General features: G+C 47.4%; 1 protein-coding gene across 4 annotated transcripts in view; it reads left to right on the forward strand.

Moving 5' to 3' along the window:
- The window catches only part of LOC133219081 (E3 ubiquitin-protein ligase RBBP6-like), a 65,605-nt gene extending 45,698 nt beyond the window's left edge, over positions 1 to 19,907 (forward strand). The window contains exons 1-3 of one of the 4 annotated variants that reach the window (XM_061366129.1): positions 16,855 to 17,065; positions 18,221 to 18,317; positions 19,399 to 19,907. In XM_061366129.1, the coding sequence (XP_061222113.1) occupies positions 16,900 to 17,065; positions 18,221 to 18,317; positions 19,399 to 19,456 (321 nt within the window). In that variant the 5' untranslated portion in view covers positions 16,855 to 16,899 and the 3' untranslated portion in view covers positions 19,457 to 19,907. Of the gene's footprint in view, positions 1 to 14,066; positions 14,241 to 16,854; positions 17,066 to 18,021; positions 18,672 to 18,701; positions 19,308 to 19,398 lie in introns of those variants that run through there. The other 3 variants (XR_009727348.1, XR_009727347.1, XR_009727349.1) reach the window with 3 other exon arrangements.
- The last annotated feature ends 679 nt before the right edge of the window (positions 19,908 to 20,586 follow it).

A 20,586-nucleotide genomic window follows, 5' to 3' on the forward strand; every position in this document is an offset into this window, starting at 1 on the left:
GTGCCTTGACTGGAAGCTATAGTCACGAACTTTTGACTCAATAGGCTGGGGAAAGGAGTTGCTCATTGAAGATGCTACTGTTGTGTGAGTTTTTTTGACAAAACAAATGCCAAGAGCAATTGTTTAGCTAGGAACGTGTTTCCCATCTTAAAATTCTACTAAACAAAAATTCAAAAACCTACATTATAGGTATTGTTTGTGGTTTTTTTTTTTTTTTGGTGATGTTAAATATGAAGTGAAGAATGTAGGTACAGTTTGCTTATTAAAAAAAATAAATAAAAATCTTTGACAGATATGTACAGATCCCTTTGAAATTCTGTTAAAAGAAATCCTGCCATCACAGAATAATATGACTGGAACATACAGTTCTGATCAGAGAAGTGAACATGGTGTCTCCTTGAACCCTATTTTTACGAAACCAAAACATGATGAGAAATATTAGCTTCTTGTTCATGCTGTTCAACACGCTATCCCAGCATAAGAGCACTGAACACTTCCTTTCATAACAACTCCATGAGTCTCCTTTTAGCTCATATCTTATATATACATTGAACACCATTTGTTTGGAACCACAAGAGACCCATTAGCTGGCCAAAATCCTGCTTGAATGGCAAGGACTAACAAATGTTCTTTAGCAGGAGAAAGGCTGGGGGTGCTTTCTAATGAAGGAAAAGGTATTTAAAGGAAAATATCTTTATGCTTGTGCAAGACAGCAGTACAGCTCACTTAAATCTTCCACAGTCATACTGCTGGCTGATGACCCTGAGTGCTTATTAAAACCCAGTATTAAAAAAAAGGTCACCATCTAGGAGTACAGCTATATTACTCTACTAATCTATGCCAGTTTCCCTGAACAACAAAAGAAAGCTTCTGTTTCTCTAGAGCTGGAAGATTAACACCTTCTTCTAGCACTGATGAAGGACTGAAAGAAGATAGCTTCCAGTATTCAGCCATGAAAGGATTAGAATTTGTCAGGCCTTAGGCTCAACATTTACAATGTTTAATCATTAAGAATATCTCATTTCATCTTGTCATTATTTTTAAGTTATTTAGAAGTAAACCCATTTTTATGTCTACTAGCACTTTGTTAGGCTGCCTTTGTAGCTGGTTCAACTTCCTGTGCTGATCCAGGTTACTAAAGCCAAGGGCTAGAGAATCACCATAGGGATAAAGCCTGTGCCAATCTATTATGTGCGAAAGATGAGATGTTGACCATAACTGTCCTTGCAACAGCAGCCACTGGTCTATGACATAGCTTTAGCAGTTGATGTACTTCTCACAATTCTTTACTGAAGTCTGTGAGAAGAATTTGGTACTTCTCAGTCACCTACCAGTGGTTCCAGGTTCATAAATTAAAATGGCACACTGATAGACAAAGCTACTATGAAGGCTTAGAGAAAAAAAATAATAAAAAAATTCTTTTATCCATGTAGAAATGGACTTTTTGGAGGTCAGCAGACTGAGAACACTTATGTTACTACTATCTGTTGATAAATACAACCTTTTATCTGTTAGCACTCTCTACATCCTTAATATGCACTAATAAAAAAAATTCAGAAAGCAAAACCATACTAAGAGGTCAGAATCATAGAATCATAGAATCATAGAATCATAAAATAGGGTTGGAAAAGACCTTAAGATCATCTAGTTCCAACCCCACCTCACACTAAACCATGCCACCCAAGGCTTCATCCAACCTGGCCTTGAACACTGCCAGGGATGGAGCATTCACAGCCTCCCTGGGCAACCCATTCCAGTGCTTCACCACCATAAGAGGAAAGAATTTCTTCCTTATATCTAATCTAAACTTCCTCCATTTAAGTTTCAATCCCCTACCCCTTGTCCTGTCACTACAGTCTCTAATGAAGGGTCCCTCCACAGCATCCCTATAGTCCCCCTTCAGATACTGGAGAGAAGTCTGGGTTGAGGACACCAGAATTCTTCCACTTTTAAATCAAAATATATCATCAACTGTGTTTTTTCTAAACATTCTATTATAGTGCCTTTTATGTTTCTGGCATTATAAGGGATAACTATTTTTCCTGATGCATCTTATATGGAAGGGTGATGATTTCTATTATCCATCCACAATATTTGTATGTATTCAGATAAGGTTAATGTACATTTTTGTGGTACAATCCTGTAAACATAAGAAAAGATGCTTATTTTCAACGTCTTTGAAATATTTCATTAGTAACAGACAATCCTTACTTTCAAATGCATGCTTCTGAGTTTGATTCTCCTACACGTACTTCAGATGTATGAGACTTCCAAATAATAAAGCACATGTTAAAAAAAAAAAAAAAGTAATAGTTCTCCAATTCCTATGTCACTGAAGCCGCACTTGCTGGATTGCACTGTTGTCGTGGTTTAAGCTCAGCTGGCACCCCAGAACCATGCAGCCACTCACCCACTTCCCCTCCCTTCTTCCCCCTGCTCCCAGAGGGATGGGGAGGAGAATCGAAAGAATGTAACTCCCATGGGTTGAGATAAGAACAGTCCAGTAACTAAGGTATAACACAAAACCACTACTCCTACCACCAATAATAATAATAATGATAAGGGAAATAACAAGAGAAGAGAATACAACCACTCGCCACCCGCCAACCGATACCCAGCCTGACCAGAGCAGTGATCTAGCCCTTCTGGGTAACTCCCCCCTGTTTATATACTGGGCATGATGTGCTGTGGTATGGAATACCCCTTTGGCTACTTTAGTTCAGGTGTCCTGTATCTGTTTTCTTCTGACTTCCCCTCCTCCCTGGTAGAGCATGAGACTCAGAAAGTCCTTGGTCAGAGTAAACATTACTGAGCAACTACTAAAACCATTGGTGTTATCAGCGTTGTTCCCAGGCTGAAAGTAAAAAACACAGCACTATACCAGCTACTAAGAAGGAGAAAAATAACTGCTACTGCTGAACCCAGGACAACTATGAAGCATTAAACTTCATGTTCAAATAGTATTTACATACCCATCTACTTGATCATTAATTTCTGCATTACTCCAATTTATGGACTTGAAATTTGTCAAACTTGTTACCACAAAACTATTCTCTGTACACAGAGATGGTCTTAGGCATGTTTTATGCTCATAATTAATTATATCTTTTTATGTAAGGAGTTGTAACCAGGAGCTAAGCAAGCCAGACTTCTCTCTTCATAGAGGGGAGCAATCGGTCAGGTAAGGCTGATCAGTTGTGGCCCGAAAGCTTTGGTGAGGGGTTTGTTTGGTATTATCAGTTGTTTCCTTCTAAAAGAAGTCTTACATGGCTTGTTTGAGATTAAACTTGCAGAGCAACATAATGTTGTCTTTTTGCAGTGATACCTCAGGTGACTTTAGCGGTGTTTGTTTGGTAATTCAAAAGGAAATTAAGTTTAGGGAAAGGGACACTAGTCCTGCTTCCCTATGCACACATGCATATGCCAGCACCACTAAACAAAAAAGAAAACAAAGCAGGCTATTCTCTTATTTGTACTGAGTATTTGAGTGTTTTCTGGAGCAGAAACATTTTCCTGTTTTTTGAGGGAGTAGGTTGATTGTTTTACAAACAAGAGCATCATGGTCTGATTTTAATTCATAATGTATATTATGAATTGTCAGTCAGATTTTGTTGCAGCTTTTTTTTGAGTGACGTAGGATGTCCCTTGGTTGAAGGAACTGGGGGGGGGAGGAGAGTTAGTCTGGAGAAGGCTCATGGGACCTTATCACTCTCTACAGCTATCTGAAAGGAGGTTGTAGTGATGTGGGGGTTAGTCTCTTCTCGATCAGGATGAAGGAGTTGATGAGGCTTTCTACAGGCAACTGGAAGTAGCCTCGCGACTACATGCCTTAGTCCTCACGGGAGATTTTAACTATCCTGATATTTTCTTGAAGACTAACACAGCCTTCAAGAATTCAGTCTAGGAGGTTCCTCCAGTGCACTGATGATAACTTCTTAATGCAAATGGTGGACAAACCAACTAGGAGAGGAGCAATGCTAGATTTAGTACTCACCAGCAAGGAGGGTTTGGTTGAAGGGGTGGTGATCAATGGCAGCCTTGGCTGCAGTGACCATGAGATGCTGGAGTTTAGGATCCTGTGTGGGAGGAATAGAATACCTAGCAAGGCCACAGTTCCAGATTTCCAAAGGGCCAACTTTGGCCTGTTCAATCAACTGCTAAGAGAAGTCTCATGGGAAGGGGTACTAGGCGGTAAAGGGACTCAAGATAGTTGGTCAGCATTCAAGGACCACTTCTTCCAAGCTCAGGATCTGAGCATCCCAATGGTCAGGAAATCAAGTAAGGGAGCTAGGAGACCAGCGTGGTTAAACAAGGAGCTGCTGGGCAAACTCAAGTGGAAAAGGAGAATCTATGGATTATGGAAAGAGGGGCTGGCCACTTGGGAGGAATATAGAACAGTTGTTAGAGGATGTAGGGAGGCAATTAGGACAGCTAAGGCCTCCTTGGAACTTAATCTTGCTAGTCAGGTTAAGGACAATAGAAAGGGCTTCTTCAAATACATAGCAAATAAAACTAACACAAGAGGCAATATAGGCCCACTGCTGAACGAGGTGGGTGCCCTGGAGACAGAGGATATAAAGAAGGCAAAGGTGCTGAATGCCTTCTTTGCCTCTGTCTTTACTCCTGCAGACTCTCCCCAGGGGCCCCAGATTCCTATTGCCCCAGAAGGAGTCAGGACAAAGGAGGAGTTTGCTTTGGTAGATGAGGATTGGGTTAGGGATCAGCTATGCAATCTGGACATCTATAAATCGATGGGTCCGGATGGAATGCACCCACGGGTGCTGAGGGAGCTGGCGGAGGTCATTGCTAGGCCACTCTCCATCATCTTTGGTAAGTCGTGGGAAACGGGAGAGGTGCCTGAGGATTGGAGGATGGCAAATGTCACACCAGTCTATAAGAAGGGCAAGAAGGAGGACCCGGGTAATTATAGACCAGTCAGCCTTACCTCCATCCCTGGAAAGGTGATGGAACAACTTATTCTTGACACCATCTCTAGACATATCAAGGATGAGGGGGTCATTAAGAGCAGCCAACATGGTTTTACCAAGGGGAAGTCATGTTTGACCAACCTTATAGCCTTCTATGAGGAAGTGACTAGGTGGAGGGATGATGGTAGAGCAGTAGATGTGGTTTTTCTTGATTTCAGTAAGGCATTTGATACTGTCTCCCACAGCATTCTCATAGATAAGCTAAGGAAGTGTGGGCTTGATGATCAGGTAGTGAGGTGGATCAAGAACTGGTTGGAAGGAAGAAGGCAGAGAGTTGTGGTCAGTGGTGCAGAATCTCGCTGGAGGTCTGTGACTAGTGGAGTCCCTCAGGGGTTGGTGCTGGGACCAGTGCTGTTTAATATTTTCATCAACGACCTGGATGAGGGAACCGAGTGTACTCTCAGCAAGTTCGCTGATGACACTAAACTGGGAGGAGTGGCTGACACACCAAAAGGCTGTGTTGCCATTCAGCGAGACCTGGACAGGCTGGAGAGTTGGGCGGGGAGAAATTTGATGAAATTCAACAAGGGCAAGTGTAGAGTCTTGCATCTGGGGAAGAACAACCCCATGTACCAGTACAGGCTGGGGACTGACCTGCTGGAAAGTAGCGAAGGGGAAAGGGACCTGGGGGTCCTGGTGGATAGGAGGATGACCATGAGCCAGCAATGTGCCCTTGTGGCCAAGAAGGCAAATGGCATCCTGGGGTGCATTAGAAAGGGTGTGGTTAGTAGGTCAAGAGAGGTTCTCCTCCCCCTCTATTCTGCCTTGGTTAGGCCGCATCTGGAATATTGCATCCAGTTCTGGGCCCCTCAGTTCAAGAAGGACAGGGAACTGCTTGAAAGAGTCCAGTGCAGAGCCACAAAGATGATTAAGGGAGTGGAACACCTCCCTTATGAGGAGAGGCTGAAGGAGCTGGGTCTCTTCAGCTTGGAGAAGAGGAGACTGAGGGGTGACCTCATCAGTGTTTACAAATATGTAACAGGTGGGTGTCAGGATGATGGAGCTAGGCTTTTTTCAGTGATATCCAGTGATAGGACAAGGGGCAATGGGTGTAAACTGGAGCATAGAAGGTTCCACGTTAACATCAGGAAGAACTTCTTTACTGTGAGAGTGACAGAGCACTGGAACAGGTTGCCCAGGGGGGTTGTGGAGTCTCCCACATTGGAGATATTCAAGGCCCGCCTGGACAAGTTCCTGTGTGATGTACTCTAGGTTACCCTGCTCTTGCAGGGGGGTTGGACCAGATGATCTCTTGAGGTCCCTTCCAGCCTTTGGGATTCTGTGATATGAAGTAACAAGCAATAGGACAAGAAGTAATGGCCTCAAGCTGTGCTAGGGGAGGTTTAGACTGGATATTAGGAAAAAATTCTTCACAAAGAGGGTAATCAGGCATTGGAACAGGCTGCCCACGGAAGTGGTGGAATAAATGTCCTTGGAAGTGTTCAAAAAAAGTGTAGACAAGGCCCTCAGTGTTATAGTTTAGTGGTAGCCTTAGCAGTGCTGGGGGAATAGTTGGACTTGATGATCTTAAAGGTCTTTTCCAACCTACTTGATTTTATGATTCGATGAATCAGCGCATCGCACTCTTCCTCAGCAACTTCGACCAGTAGGGTAGGATCAGGAATGGTGCTAAGGTCCTCGGGGCTGCCCCTGGTCTCTGAAGGACGTCGGCCCTGATAGGTGATGAAGTGGGCACTGTGGCGGTACCGGTGGCGTCAGCATGTCTGCCCTTGCCTGGCCGATGGGGGGAAAACGTTGGGTCCCTGCGAGGTGAGCCTCCGGGCTGGAGCCGGGCCAAGGCCGGCGGCGAGGAGCGGGAAACGGCCCGCCTCTCCCTGAGGGGCTCCGCTCGGCTCCCGGGCCCGCTCTCGGGCCGGCGAGGGGGGAACCTGGGGGCCGGCGGGGCTTGAGGAATGCGCGGGCGTCAGCTCGGTGACGGGCGGGCTGAGGCGCTGCCCTCGCGGAGCGCTCCGTGCTCCTGTCAGCCTCGGGAGGGCTCCCGCGTCAGACTATCCGCGTAAATCGTTGTTATTTTACTTTTGAATGCGGTCTAGCAGTCCTGGTACTTGGAAACATGTAACACATATGGCGGTAAGGGCCTGTTTTGTTTTAAAACCAAGAAAAATATCTAGGAAATTAAGAAAGAACTTGATTCGCTCTTGCAAACAGCTGAGAAGGCGTTTATGGTGGAGCTGCTGAAGATGCCAGTTGCCATCAGGAAAATTAAAAGTCTTGCTTGGTAAGTGCGTGTCCTGGTTTCAGCAGGGATACAGTTAATGTTCTTCCCAGTAGCTGATACAGTGAAACGTTTTGGCTTTAGCCAGAGAACAGTGTTGATGACCCAGGGGTGGTTTGGTTACCACTGAGCAGTGCTCACGGAGCCAAGGCCTTTTCTGCCTCTCACCCACCAGCAAGGAGGCTGGGGGGCCCAGGAAGGAGGAGGGGACTCTGGGAGGAATGACATTTCACAGTATCACAGTATGTTAGAGATTGGAAGGGACCTCAGAAGGTCATCTAGTCCAATCCACCTGCCGGAGCAGGAACACCTAGATAAGGTTACACAGGAACGTGTCCAGGCGGGTTTTGAATGTCTCCAGAGAAGGAGACTCCACAACCTCCCTGGGCAGCCTGTTCCAGTGTTCCGTCACCCTCACTGAGAAGAAGTTTCTTCTCAAGTTTAAGTGGAACCTCTTGTGTTCCAGTTTGTACCCATTTCCCCTTGTCCTATCATTGTTTGCCACTGAGAAGAGCCTGGCTCCATCCTCGTGACACTCCCCCTTTATATATTTATATACAGTAATAAGGTCACCCCTCAATCTCCTCTTCTCCAAACTATAGAGACCCAGCTCCCTCAGTTTTTCCTCATAAGGGAGATGCTCCACTCCCTTAATCATCTTAGTTGCCCTGCGCTGGACTCTCTCCAGCAGGTCCCTGTCCTTCTTAAACTGAGGGGCCCAGAACTGGACACAATATTCCAGATGCGGTCTCACCAGGGCAGAGTAGAGGGGAAGGAGGACCTCTCTCGACCTACTAACCACCCCCCTTCTAATACAACCCAGGATGCCATTGGCCTTCTTGGCCACAAGGGCACAGTGTCGGCTCATGGTCACCCTGTCATCCACTAGGACCCCCAGGTCCCTCTCCCCTACACTGCTCTCTAACAGGTCGTTCCCCAACCTATACTGGAACCTGGGGTTGTTCCTGCCCAGATGCAGGACTCTACACTTTCCCTTGTTATATTTCATCAAGTTATTCCCCACCCAACTCTCCAGCCTGTCCAGGTCTTGCTGAATGGCAGCACAGCCTTCTGGCGTGTCGGCCACCCCTCCCAGCTTAGTGTCATCAGCAAACTTGCTGATAGTACACTCAATTCCCTCATCTAAATCATCGATGAATATATTAAATAATACTGGTCCTGAAACTGATGTGGCCTCCCAACCCTCCAGCCTGTCCAGGTCTCGCTGGATGGCAGCACAGCCTTCTGGCGTGTCAGCCACCCCTCCCAGCTTAGTGTCATCAGCAAACTTGCTGATAGTACACTCAATTCCCTCATCTAAATCGTTGATGAATATATTAAATAATACTGGTCCCAGTACCGACCCTTGAGGCACTCCACTAGATACAGGCCTCCAACTAGACTCCGCCCCATAGACTACATCTCTCTGGCTTCTCTCCTTCAGCCAGTTCACAGTCCACCTCACTACCCTATCATCCAGACCACACTTCCTCAATTTAGCCGCAAGGATGCTGTGGGAGACCGTGTCAAACGCTTTGCTGAAGTCAAGGTAGACCACATCCACCGCTCTACCATCATCCATCCACCGTGTTATTTCCTCATAAAAGGCTACGAGATTGGTCAAGCACGACTTCCCCTTGGTGAAGCCATGTTGACTGCCCCTCATAATCCTCTTATCCTTGATATGCCTTAAGATGGCACCAAGGACAAGGTGTTCCATCACTTTCCCAGGAACGGAGGTGAGGCTAACCGGTCTATAGTTACCCGGGTCCTCCTTCTTGCCCTTTTTGAAGACAGGAGTGACATTTGCTTTCCTCCAGTCCTCAGGCACCTCTCCCGTTTCCCAAGACTTGGTAAAGATGATGGAGAGCGGTCTAGCAATGACCTCAGCCAGTTCCCTCAGCACCCGCGGGTGCATCCCATCTGGACCCATGGATTTATGGATATCCAGATTGCTCAACTGGTCTTTAACCCATTCCTCATCGACTAAGGCAGACCGCTCCGTTGACCTATCTTCATCCGAGGTCTCAGCGGTACAGGGCTCTTCAGGACTGCCTCCGGCAGAGTAGACAGAGACAAAGAAGTCATTCAGTAACTCTGCCATCTCTGTATCTTCTGTCACCAGGGCACCCGTCCCGTTCATCAGCGGGCCTACATTGCCTCTGGTGTTAGTTTTACCTGCCATGTATTTGAAAAAGCTCTTTCTGCTGTCCTTGACCTCTCTTGCCAGCTTTAATTCCAAGGAGGCCTTAGCCATCCTAGCAGCTTTCCTACATCCTCTAGCAGCAGCCTTATATTCTTCCCAAGTGGCCAGCCCTTCTTTCCATGACCTGTAAACTCTCCTCTTCCACTTGAGCATACCGAGCAATTCCCTATTTAGCCACGCAGGTCTCCTGACCCTCTTCCTTGACTTCCTACGTGTCGGGATGCTCCGATCTTGAGCTCGGAAAAAGCAGTCCTTGAACGTCAACCAACTATCTTGGGCCCCTTTCCCTTCAAGCAGCCTAGCCCACGGCATTTCCCCTAGCAATTGCTTGAAGAGGCCAAAGTTTGCCCTGCTAAAGTCCAGGGTTGCGATTCTACTTGCTATTCTACTGACCCTACCACACAAGATCCTGAATTCCACCATCTCGTGGTCGCTGCAACCAAGGCAGCCCTCAACCTTCACACCTTCAACCAGACCCTCCTTGTTAGTGAGGATGAGATCCAGCAGCACACCTCTTCTGGTTGGCTCATCCACCATTTGCATGAGGAAGTTATCATCCACACACTGGAGGAACCTCCTGGACTGCAGCTGGGTTGCCGAGTAGTCCTTCCAGCAAACATCAGGGAAGTTAAAATCCCCCACGACGACCATGGCCTGTGACTGTGAGGCCGCTCTCAGCTGCCTGTAGAAGGCCTCGTCAACTTCCTCACCCTGATCCGGTGGCCTATAACAGACCCCCACAACAGTATCGCCCCTGCCAGCCTGCCCCTTAATTCTCACCCACAGACTCTCGACTCGCTCATCATCTGTCCCCGGACAGGACTCAACGCATTGTAGCTGCTCTCGCACATAAAGAGCAACCCCACCACCCCGCCTGGCTGGCCTGTCTTTCCTGAAAAGGACATAGCCCTCCATGACTATATTCCAGTCATGTGAGCTGTCCCACCACGTCTCTGTAATTGCCCACCAGGTCATAATCTCCTGACTTAACACAGGTTTCTAGCTCCTCCTGCTTATTTCCCATGCTGTGCGCATTGGTGTACAGACATTTCAGGGAGCAAGCTAAGCTTACAGGAGGCCTCTCAGTCATCATCAATTCTGGAGCGCTGTCCCACTGAGGCAAGCCCAGCTACAACCCCATCCCCCTTCGAATCTAGTTTAAAGCTCTCCAAATGAGCCCTGCTAATTCGTGCCCCAGCATCCTTTTGCCTCTGTGAGATAAACCTTTCCCACATGCCAATGTCCAGACTGGTGCCCTATAAAACCAGCCGTTATCAAAGAATCCAAAGCCCTGCCTACAGCACCAGCCTCGAAGCCAATAGTTTATGGACTGAATTTTCCCATTCAGTCCCACATCATCAATGGAAGATGGAAGGAGTGAGGAAAAGATCACTTGAGCCCCAGAGTCTCTCACCATCCGCCCCAAGGCCCTAGTCTTTCTTCATCCCCCTCAGACTGCGGGAAGCAGCTTCCCCCTCACCTGTCTGGAAGACCAGCAGCGGGTAGTAGTCTGTCGGGTGCACCAGGTTGGGGAGCGCCCTGGTGATATCCCTGATCCGGGCTCCAGGCAGACTACACACTTCCCTATGATGAGGGTCAACTCTGCATATCGGGCCCTCTGTTCCTTTCAGAATGGAATCACCTACTACAATGACCCTTCTTTCTTTCTTACCAGAGGCAGTCTTGAGGTGTGAAGTCGACCGCTTTTTCCTATGTGGCCTTGTAGGTGGGCCTTGCACCACATCCTCACCTACCTCTCCTTCAAGATCCAGGGCCTCAAACCTATTATGGAGGGACACCTGGGGAAGCGGGGCAGGAAGGGAGGAGGGCTGCCCACGATGCCAAACTAGAACTCGCTTCCAACCCTCATCATCTTTTTGGTCCCCTACCTCTGGGCGACAGCTACAGGGCGGGGGCTGTCTCAGGCCACCCCCCTCTGTCTGTGAGGGCAGGGGGTCCATCCCCTTTTGGGGGGTACCTCCCTGGAGCCGTTCCAACTGGCCAGCCAGGGAGTTACTCCACCAGTTGATCTCCCTTTCACACTCCCTGATGATCCTCAGCGTCTCAACCTCCTCCTTAAGTTTAGCCACCAAGCTAAGCAGATCTTCTACCTGCTCATACCTGACACAGGTGGAATGCTGCCCTTCCTCCCCCAGCAGTAGCAGGCTCTGGCACTCCCTGCATCTAGAGACCTGAACAGCCATGGTTAGGGTCAGGGTCTCTGTCTGAGTTGCTACAGTCCTCTTACTGCTAGCTCTCTTCCTGGAGACGACCATATTGGTCAGCAAAATGACATCCCTGTTCTTCCCTGGACCATATTGGTCAGCAAAACGACCTCCCTGTTCTTCCCTGGGCCTGCTGGGCAGCGACGTGTCGCTGCCCTCTCAAAGGCTCTTTCAAGTCAAGGGGCAGGGGGGTGGTCGCCGTCACGGTGGGAACGCCCCCCGCCACGTCAGCCGCTCTCTCGCAAGGGCTGCTGGGACTTCGGGAATCAGGAAATGTCGAGAAATGTCGGGAATCGCGATGGCTCTGCACTATCCCCTCTGATTTTCCTAATCTCGGTAGAAGCTCGATATCGCTGTAGCGTGCCGGCTGCGGCTCTCGCTGGGCTAGCTCCAATCCGCTGACTGAATTCCCATTTTTTTCATTCCTTCATCTTGAGCCTGAAGCCCATCAGGATTTTCTGATCCATCACTTTGTCTTGCATTCCGTCCCTGCTCTTTTCTCTCTTTCTTTTAGTTCTGCTGCCTTTCTCTTCTTTCCCTTCTTTCTCTGCCTCTGCCCTGCTCCGTCCCTCTCATTTTCTCTGTTTCCCTCCTGCTCCCTGTCTTTGCCCTGTCCCCCCCATTTTTCTGTCATACTTCCTCTTAGGGCTCCCCACCACCACGACTCTGTCCTGCTCTCTGTCGCTGGTATTTCTCAGTCAGCAGCACAGTGTGTTGTTTGTCCTTCCATCTCTCTGTCCTGCTGCCCAGCCCTGGCTTTCTTACCTCCAACTCTGTCCTGCTCCCCATCTCTTATTTTTGCCTGTCTTTGCCTTTGTCCTGCCTTCCTGTCCCTTTTCCCCTCTCTCTCACCTGTCCTGCTGCCTGTGCTTTTCTTGGAGAATCTGTGTCCTGCTGTTGCCTGGCACCTGTTGTGAATCCTAGTCAATGTGAAATTGAACTTACTTGAGCTTGAATGAAATCAGACCGATTGCATCTGGTTTCCTTCCTGTCTCCAGTTCCAGCTGACTTTGCTGGCACTAATTCATGATCATAAGACCCTGAGCTGCAAGTATACTGATGGCATCACTCACTTTGGTAATAGGGTGGGTGGTCTGTGATAAGGCATGTGTACTTGGGTGCCGGTGCTGCTTTCATGAACATTCTCTGGTCTTGCCACTTCAAAGCTCTTCCTTTTTTTTCCAGACACTTGAAGACTGCATTTCTTATTCTGGGGTTCACACTGGAGTTGGACTGAACACGTGGTATAATGGGCTCTGTCAACGGGAGAGAGAGCCCTGCTTTTTCATTGTTGTTTTCTAATGCTCTGTGAACTTTGGTAAGCACAGGGAAGAGCGCTTGAAAGAGTCTCTTGAGAGTAACTTGTTCCTATAGCGTGCCTGTCTTCACCTTATGGTGAAGGTTTCTTACAGGAAGCATGATTTTGCTGAGCTATGAGGTTGCCTTGGCTTGGTAAATGTAACAAGCGTTGTCTTCAAAGGCAGTGAAGCTGTAGCAAAGCTAGCGGGAAAAGCTAGTTTCTTCCCAGAACGCTGCCTGATAAAATAGTAGCAGGTAAAGGCACTTGCAGTTGGCTTTTCTGTGCAGTCTTTGTGCAGAGCTTTTGGTACTTTTGGTAGGGATTGATTTCTGTGAAGGAAGGAGGAATGAGGGAAAAAATAGTGCAGCTTGTCTGAACGGCTGCTTCATTGCCGGCAGGGTTTGAGTCTTCATGCTAGAGCAGGTCTTTACTATAGTTTATAAACAAAGAAGATGAGCTGTCTGTAAGGAAAGCTTCATCAGAAGTAAGGCTAATTTTGCTAAATTTGGTACTCTGCTGCAACTGAGAGATGATTTGGCAGTATTTACATCCCAGCTGCGTGCCAGTGTGTTAACGCAGGCCATCACGGTCTTTTCAGCTGTACTGCTGGACTGCAGGTGATGTGCCTGGGTGGTACCGAGACCCTGGGTGAACCAGCTCTGCCAGCTGTTGAAGCTCAGAGGATGTGACAGAATGGAAACCATCTTTGTAGTGGACCCCGACCATCAAAGGTGTGATGTGCTGCTGATACAAAGTGTCCTTTTCATGCCAGTGCAACTACCTGGAGCAGCCCAGTGAGCAGCGAATGTCTTAACCAGGGTGTTAGCACATCCCACTTGCCCTGTGTGTGCTTTTCTGTGGCTCAGGGTGTAAGTGGAGGAGGTTTGTAGTTGTGCAGCTTTCTAAAACCTGGATCAGGGTAGTGAGCTGCCTGAGAGCATTTGCAACATGCACTGAAAATAGGTGGTCAGGAGCACAAGTCGTAAGTTCTTGGGCTTGTTGCTGAAGCCTCAGTTTGCTTCATCTAAGGATGCGGTTGATTTTGGGGGGAGAAGCCGGAGGGTTCCCTTGTGCACGTGGATGCTTTTTTAACTGTGTTTTTCTGCTTTAGGCCTCATCACGCGGGCAGATGTTTTGCTGCACGTAGCCTTCTGACCAGCAGTGGCATCTCAAGAAACCCTGATGTCTGTCAGCAGCACTGGTGAGCAGCTGGGAATTTCCGTGTGTCCTGCAGCCTGCTGAGCCCCAGTACTGGCAGCTGGGTACCCTGGACTTTCTGCCACTGTCTCCAGTTCACCACAGAATGGCTTGGCCATTCCCCATAGCCAACCTGACCTGCATCACACAGCATCCCTATTCAAGTTACGTTTTCAGTGAGACTCCTTGCAGAGTGATCATTTCCTGGGAGGACAGTGCGATGATGGAGGTAAAGTGTCCCCCCATGAACAGAAGGCTTCTGGGCCTCCACAGGGGCAGTGCCTTGGAGGACACCTTTCAGACCGGGGAGAGGAGTAGCGTCTAAAATTCTCCCACTGGCATGTGCTATCCAGGGAGAGAGGCTAGGACACAAAATACAGAATTTCAAGAGTAATTCTCTGTTCATGGCCATGAGGTGTACCAGTCAAACTGTGGGGCATCCTGAGCGTGGTTTTACAGAATCATAGAATTGTTAGGGTGGGAAGCGAGCTCTGGAGATCTTCCAGTCCAACCCCTTGCCAAGGCAGGGCCACACAGAGCAAGTTCCACAGGAATGTGTCTGGCTGGTTTTGGAATGTCTCCGGAGAGGGGGACTCCACAGCCCCCCTGGGCACCCTGTTCCAGTGCTCTGACACCCTCACTGGAAAGAAGTTCTTCCTCGTGTTGAGATGAAACTTGTTGTGCTTTAGTTTATGGCCATTGCTCCTCATCCCGTCGCCGGGTAGCACTGAAAGGAGTCTGGCACCATCCTCTTGGCACCTGCCTTTCAGATATTTATATGCATTGATGACAATCCCTTCTCAGTCGCCTCATCTCTAGGCTAAACAGGCTGTGGTTCTTACACATGGTTCTTACACCTTTCAAGCGCTCAGTGGTTTGACCAGTGCCTGCTCAACACACACATATACTCCTGTTTTGCAAAGCAGCTCTAATTGTGTGGCGTTGTCCTCCATCTGCTGCTTTCTTGACCAAGACATCCCTGCAGCTGGTCTTGCTGCCGTACCTTCTCTGTGCTGCGAGGTGAGGGAAGGGTTAAACTGAGATGTCAGAGGGGCTGGGCTGCTGCTCTGTTCTGGGTAGTGCAGAGGTATCCTTTCTTCTTCAGAGTTGGGGCTGTTCTTCTCCCCCTTGCAGTGAGCTGGGGTTCTTCAGTTGTGCTGACTGAACCACAGCTATACAGCTTACAGTGTCAACTATATCTACCTGAAGAAAGTTCATCCAGCTTCATAGTCTGAAGACCAATTGCTATAATAGTTAGGGAAAGAGATTTTCCCGACAGTCCCTCCTTTTCTTGTGACCTTTAGGGTCACACTGTCCTATTCACTGTTCAAGGCGTAAGTTGTGTCCATAAGGTCACACAACACTGAGGACATACATCGTTACAAAGCAAAATGAGAGACATCAATTCAGCTCCTTTTAGTTCACAGTCCTCTATCTTTGTTGGGAGGCAGGAAGTTAGCCACCCAAATGGGTTTAGTGGAAATCCCTGCCTTACTTCATGTAATATTTTTAAATGAGGCTTTATCTTGTTCCTGTCAGTTTTGGTGTTCTGGTACTGATTCACATAAAACCCCAGTGGCTATTAGTCAATACTGCACATGCTCTGTCATGCACATTCTCTGTTCTGTACTTCTAAAAGGTGGTCTAGAGCTGATTGATTCCGTATTACCATTTGTGATAAGGATTTGGTTTCTTCCTGTAGGGCTATAATGCTGTTTGCGCTTTCAGGAATGGCTTTTTCTAATTGCCTTGACGTGTTTGCTATATAGCTTGTTCTAGTTTTGCAGCCCCTCACTGTGATACAAGAGCTGTTACAGAGAGGGGGAATTTAGAGCTACATTCTGCCAGAGGGCTGCAACACTTTTTCCTGTAGCTATCAGTAGTTAAGAGTGAGGGGATCAGAAGAGATACTGATTCTATCCTGGGCCTCTCCCAGTGCTGGTGGTTCATTTGCTACTTTTTAGTCCTTTCCTGCAGAGTTCAAGCAACTCTGGATGTGTGACACTGGGGAAGTCCATTGGTTGATGGCAATAAACATAAATGGTCATTGGCTGCTTTGACTGATGTCTGTGATTCTTTAAGATGCACTCAAGCACCTCGTTATGTCCCCTGCCTTTGCTGGCTCCGTGGCACGGAGAGCTGAGCACCACAGAGGGGCTGCATCCAGCCCAGGATGTTTCACCCTGGCTGGATGTTGACGGGAGGGTCACTGTAGTGACAGCGTGGGGATGACAGGGTGGTCGCTGTGTGAGGTCAGGCTGGGGTGACAGCAGGGACAGAAGCAGCTCCCGTCACACCTGGGCGGGTCCCCCTGCTTGGGTGGGGGAGCTTGGACCTGCCCTTGACACGAGCCTTTTGTCACAGTGCGCTGGGTCGCCTGGGTGCGCTGTGTTGTGGCAACTGGGGCAGAGGTGCTTGAGTCGCCGTAGAGGTTGGTCAGGCCTCGGAGTGCTGCATGCGGGAGAGGACACTGAGGCCAGCTAGGGCTTTGGGGAACTCTCCCCCCCTGGGCTTTGAGTAGGACTGGGGCAGGTGCCAACACACAGCACAGCTCATGTGCTGAGGGCCATAGCCTGGAGCTGTTTAGGTGGCAAAGCCAGAGCCTCACTACCCCACGATGGAGGCCTGAGGCTCTGTCAGCCGAGGCTGCCTGATGTGTCAGGGCCTGGCTGTGGCAGAGTGCTGCAGCCTCTGAACATTTGCCGAGCTAGACACGGTAGTGGAGCAGGCGCTGCCTGGCCCCGACCATGTCTTGCATCCACTACAAGTTCTTCTCCAAGCTGAACTATGATACGGTCACCTTCAGTGGCCTCAACATCTCCCTCTGCGACCTTAAGTGCAAGATCATGCGCAAGGAGAAGCTGAAGGCAGCCAACTGTGACCTGCAGATCAGCAATGCCCAGACCAAAGAAGGTACGTGTGCGCAGCATGCGCTGGGCTTTGGGGATGTCCTGGCTGGCGACGTTGCAGAGCACCCCATGATGGCCGCAGCCAGCAGAAGCTGCATTCTGCCTTTTATGGCTCATCCGCACATAGCACGAGTGAGCCTGGGGCCCATCCTGCCAGCTGGCAGGAGCACCAAGAGGGTAAGCAGTGCCAGGGATTAAGTGGGGTGGAGTCATGAAATCTGACTGAGCATCCTGCTGGCTACACCAGTTTGTCAAATGTGCACACTGAGCCACAATGTCCAGAAGAGAGCCCCGAGCTTTCTAAACCCCTGAGGGGAGACTAGGTGAAGCTAGATCTAGCCTTAGTCTCAGGCTTGGTCAATGGTTCATGTCTAATGGAATGTCAAAAAAGAAAATCAAGGTAGAATCCAGCTAAAATGATTTGCATGGAAACCAAAGATGAAAAAAGGAAGCCCTCCCACTGAGACACAATGTTCAGAGTGGACCCCCTGGCTTTCTAAACTCCTGATGGAGCCTAGGTGTGGCTGGATCTAGTCTTAGTGTCAGACTTGATCAAGCAAATGTAAAGCACTGAGCAGATGAGAAGTGTGGCTTTGGATGGATTAAGCTCCAAGAAACAGAGAAAGGTGGCAGGCTCTCTTCTGCATTCTTTCACTCTGGAGCACCAGCAGCAGAAGTGACTCAGTTAACAGTGGTGAAAGCAGTGGACCTGAGTTTTCATGCTTTCACTAATGCCTGGCTTGTTTCTGAGCAAGCTAGTCAGACTTTAGAACCTGCTTTATGCAGGTGAGACTTTGTGGTGGTTTGTTTTTCTCCAGAGATCTATTGGTTTTGTAGCCTAATAGAAGCAAAAGCAACCTCAGTTAGTTCAGGAAAGCCCCCCCTGTATTAGCAGGCTGTCCCGTAGTGACCTCTGAGACCCTTTTGCTGCTGGCATTCAAACTGTTTTTAAAAAAAGGTTTAGCTGCTGGTGTTTGGTTATCAAACCTGAAAATGTCTTGATAGGTACTGTTAGTGTGTTCAGACAATGAAAGCACGATGTTACATACGAAATTTGGCTTCTGTATCTGTAGAGGCCTTCTCTGGAGCACTGTGTAGTTAATTATGTATTAATACGTGTCCTTTTGAATGTCTTTTTCTGTACTTCTGTTGGTTTCAGAATACACAGAAGATGCCCTGATTCCTAAAAACTCATCGGTAATTGTCAAAAGAACCCCTGCTGGAGGAGTTAAAGCTACCGGCAAAACAGATGTTCCGTAAGTGTCCACACAGCATTGCATTCTTGGCTGTTGGTTTCAGTGCGTGAACTGTTGTGATGCATTTGAGGCCTTCAGATTGTATCTTTCTTGTTAAAGCTTCCGTTAGATTTTGTTGTCACTGAGTAGATTTTCATGTATCGGTCCCAAAGCAGACTTATGTTTTTAGGCCTGCTGGGATACGGGGTTCAAACTCCAACAATGGAAACTTTTAAAATGTTTCTATAGGGTTTGTTCTTGGGGTTAATTTTTATGAGAACCAAGTTGTAGATCCTGTTTTGTCTGCGTGGAGAGATTCCTTGTTATATGTGTTCGCTTTTATGGCTTTTATAGCGAAGAGAGTTCTGCAGTGCAGTGCAATTAAGACTTTTTTTTTGGTCACAGGGCTCCTCAGTCACACAAAACCCCTGGAGCAGCTTCTTTCAGGTGACATTCCTACTCCTATTCTTAGTCAATAAAGCGTATGTAACATGTCTAGTACTTTGGCACTTTCACAGCTAAGCATGGTAGATACCTGAACACAGTGCTTGGGCTTCCACAAAGAAACACTCTTCTAAAGACTAAGCTGCTGACAGTTTTGTTATTTCTTTGTCAGATGACTGATTTTTTTTTTTCACTGAAGTAAACTTGCCCTTTGAAGTGTTGGGACTATCACTGTTCCGCCATAGAAACTAAAGTACTGTATGTGACAGCTGTTTGTAATACTAGGGATGTACAGATTGCCTGAAGCTACGTTCATAGTGTGAGGGTTGATTATTTAAGAACACAAAGCTGTACTAGAGACTTGATATATTTGATACTGATGTGGCAGAGAAAATACCTGAGGACTTTCTCTTGCACTGTTGTGTTCTGTATCTGTAAGTCTGACTTTGTGACAAAGTAGAAATGGGATTTTGGAGGTTTTTTAGTTGCACTGAATGACCAAGAGATAAGAGTTTGTGTACACAAATAAATTTCCATATTCCCTAGACTATGGGAACATAATGTTTTGATGTTCAGGATTTATAATTGATTTTTGGTGCTTTCTGTTGGGTACAAGTGCTTTATTTTAAGTTCTGATCACCTTTCTGTCTCCTCCTAGAAGTCGAACGGAGCCAGCGAGCAGAACATCAGAAGCAGTATGTAAAGACCCGATCTAACCCGTTTTTCTACGCACTGCACTGAATTCTAAACAATGTAGCCTTGTATTAATTTTCCAAACATTAACTTCATCTGTCTTCCAGTAAAACACAGTCCAGAGTGTAATTCCAATGCACTGATTCATCATAGTGAAAACTGAGTCACGCCATCAATTTGCAGAGTTCTGATGTGAATGTTGGGATTTATGCCTAGTAATGCATGGTATTTCCTATTGCATATGCTAGGATATGTCCTGTGTGACTTTGTGTTGTGCAGACAGTGCCTGATCATCTTTAGTTCACGCAGGTTCCAGGTGTGCACAATTGAACTTGGTGCCACGTTCGAGATCTGTCTGCCTATAGTTAATAATGTTGTGAGTTTGTACAGCCTTTTCTGTGCTTTTTGTACAAACTGCACTTCAGCAGTAGTTCTCTGCAAACACTGCGGCCCATTCCTAACCAGCGGCCTGAGGACTTCACTGGGGCAAGCTACAGGCGTAGGCAGCTGGGAGGGAGGAGTATGTTTGCAATGGAGGAAGAAATGCCATGACTGTGCTTTGAATCCATGCTTTCATCGTCAGGAAAGATTGGGTTTGGTCTGATAGAAAGAAGAACAAAAATTCTCACACTTCCCAAACTGATTTGGAGAGTGTGTCCTGTGGTCTATTAAAATACAAGAAATATTTTTTCTCCATTTTTATAGGCTATTCTGTCATAGTAAACACCTTTTTTTTTTTTGTTTTTCCCAGTAATTTGAGCAGTTTCTTTTTTTCCTAGACAAATTGGCAGGTTACTTTTATGGCTGGTGGTTCAGATTGGTGTTTGGGTTTGGTGGGGTATGGTGAGTTTGGCATCTTTGCAGTTATTTGTCAAAGCATAACTGTATAAATGCATGTTTAAATGATGAGACATTAGCTGACCAATTTACAGACTACACTGCAAGTAAGTTTCCTGTAGTGATGCTTCCTTCTCAAATAAACTTCAGCATTTTTCACAAAGGCCCCTCTCTGAGGTACTCTGGAGCAGTAAGTCTATCTCCAGTGAGTTGGTTAGTTTAGTTTCGTCTCATTAGCCACATAGGCACTTTTCAGCTGTCACAGGTTTGGACTTTATTCTGAACAAATACAAATTACAGTAGGCTGGCAATGCCT

The sequence above is a fragment of the Neopsephotus bourkii genome, unplaced genomic scaffold (genome assembly GCF_033783945.1).
Source record: "Neopsephotus bourkii isolate Nb327-2 ecotype Australia unplaced genomic scaffold, CSIRO-AGI_Nbou_v1 NB_1306, whole genome shotgun sequence".
Lineage (NCBI taxonomy): Eukaryota > Metazoa > Chordata > Aves > Psittaciformes > Psittacidae > Neopsephotus > Neopsephotus bourkii.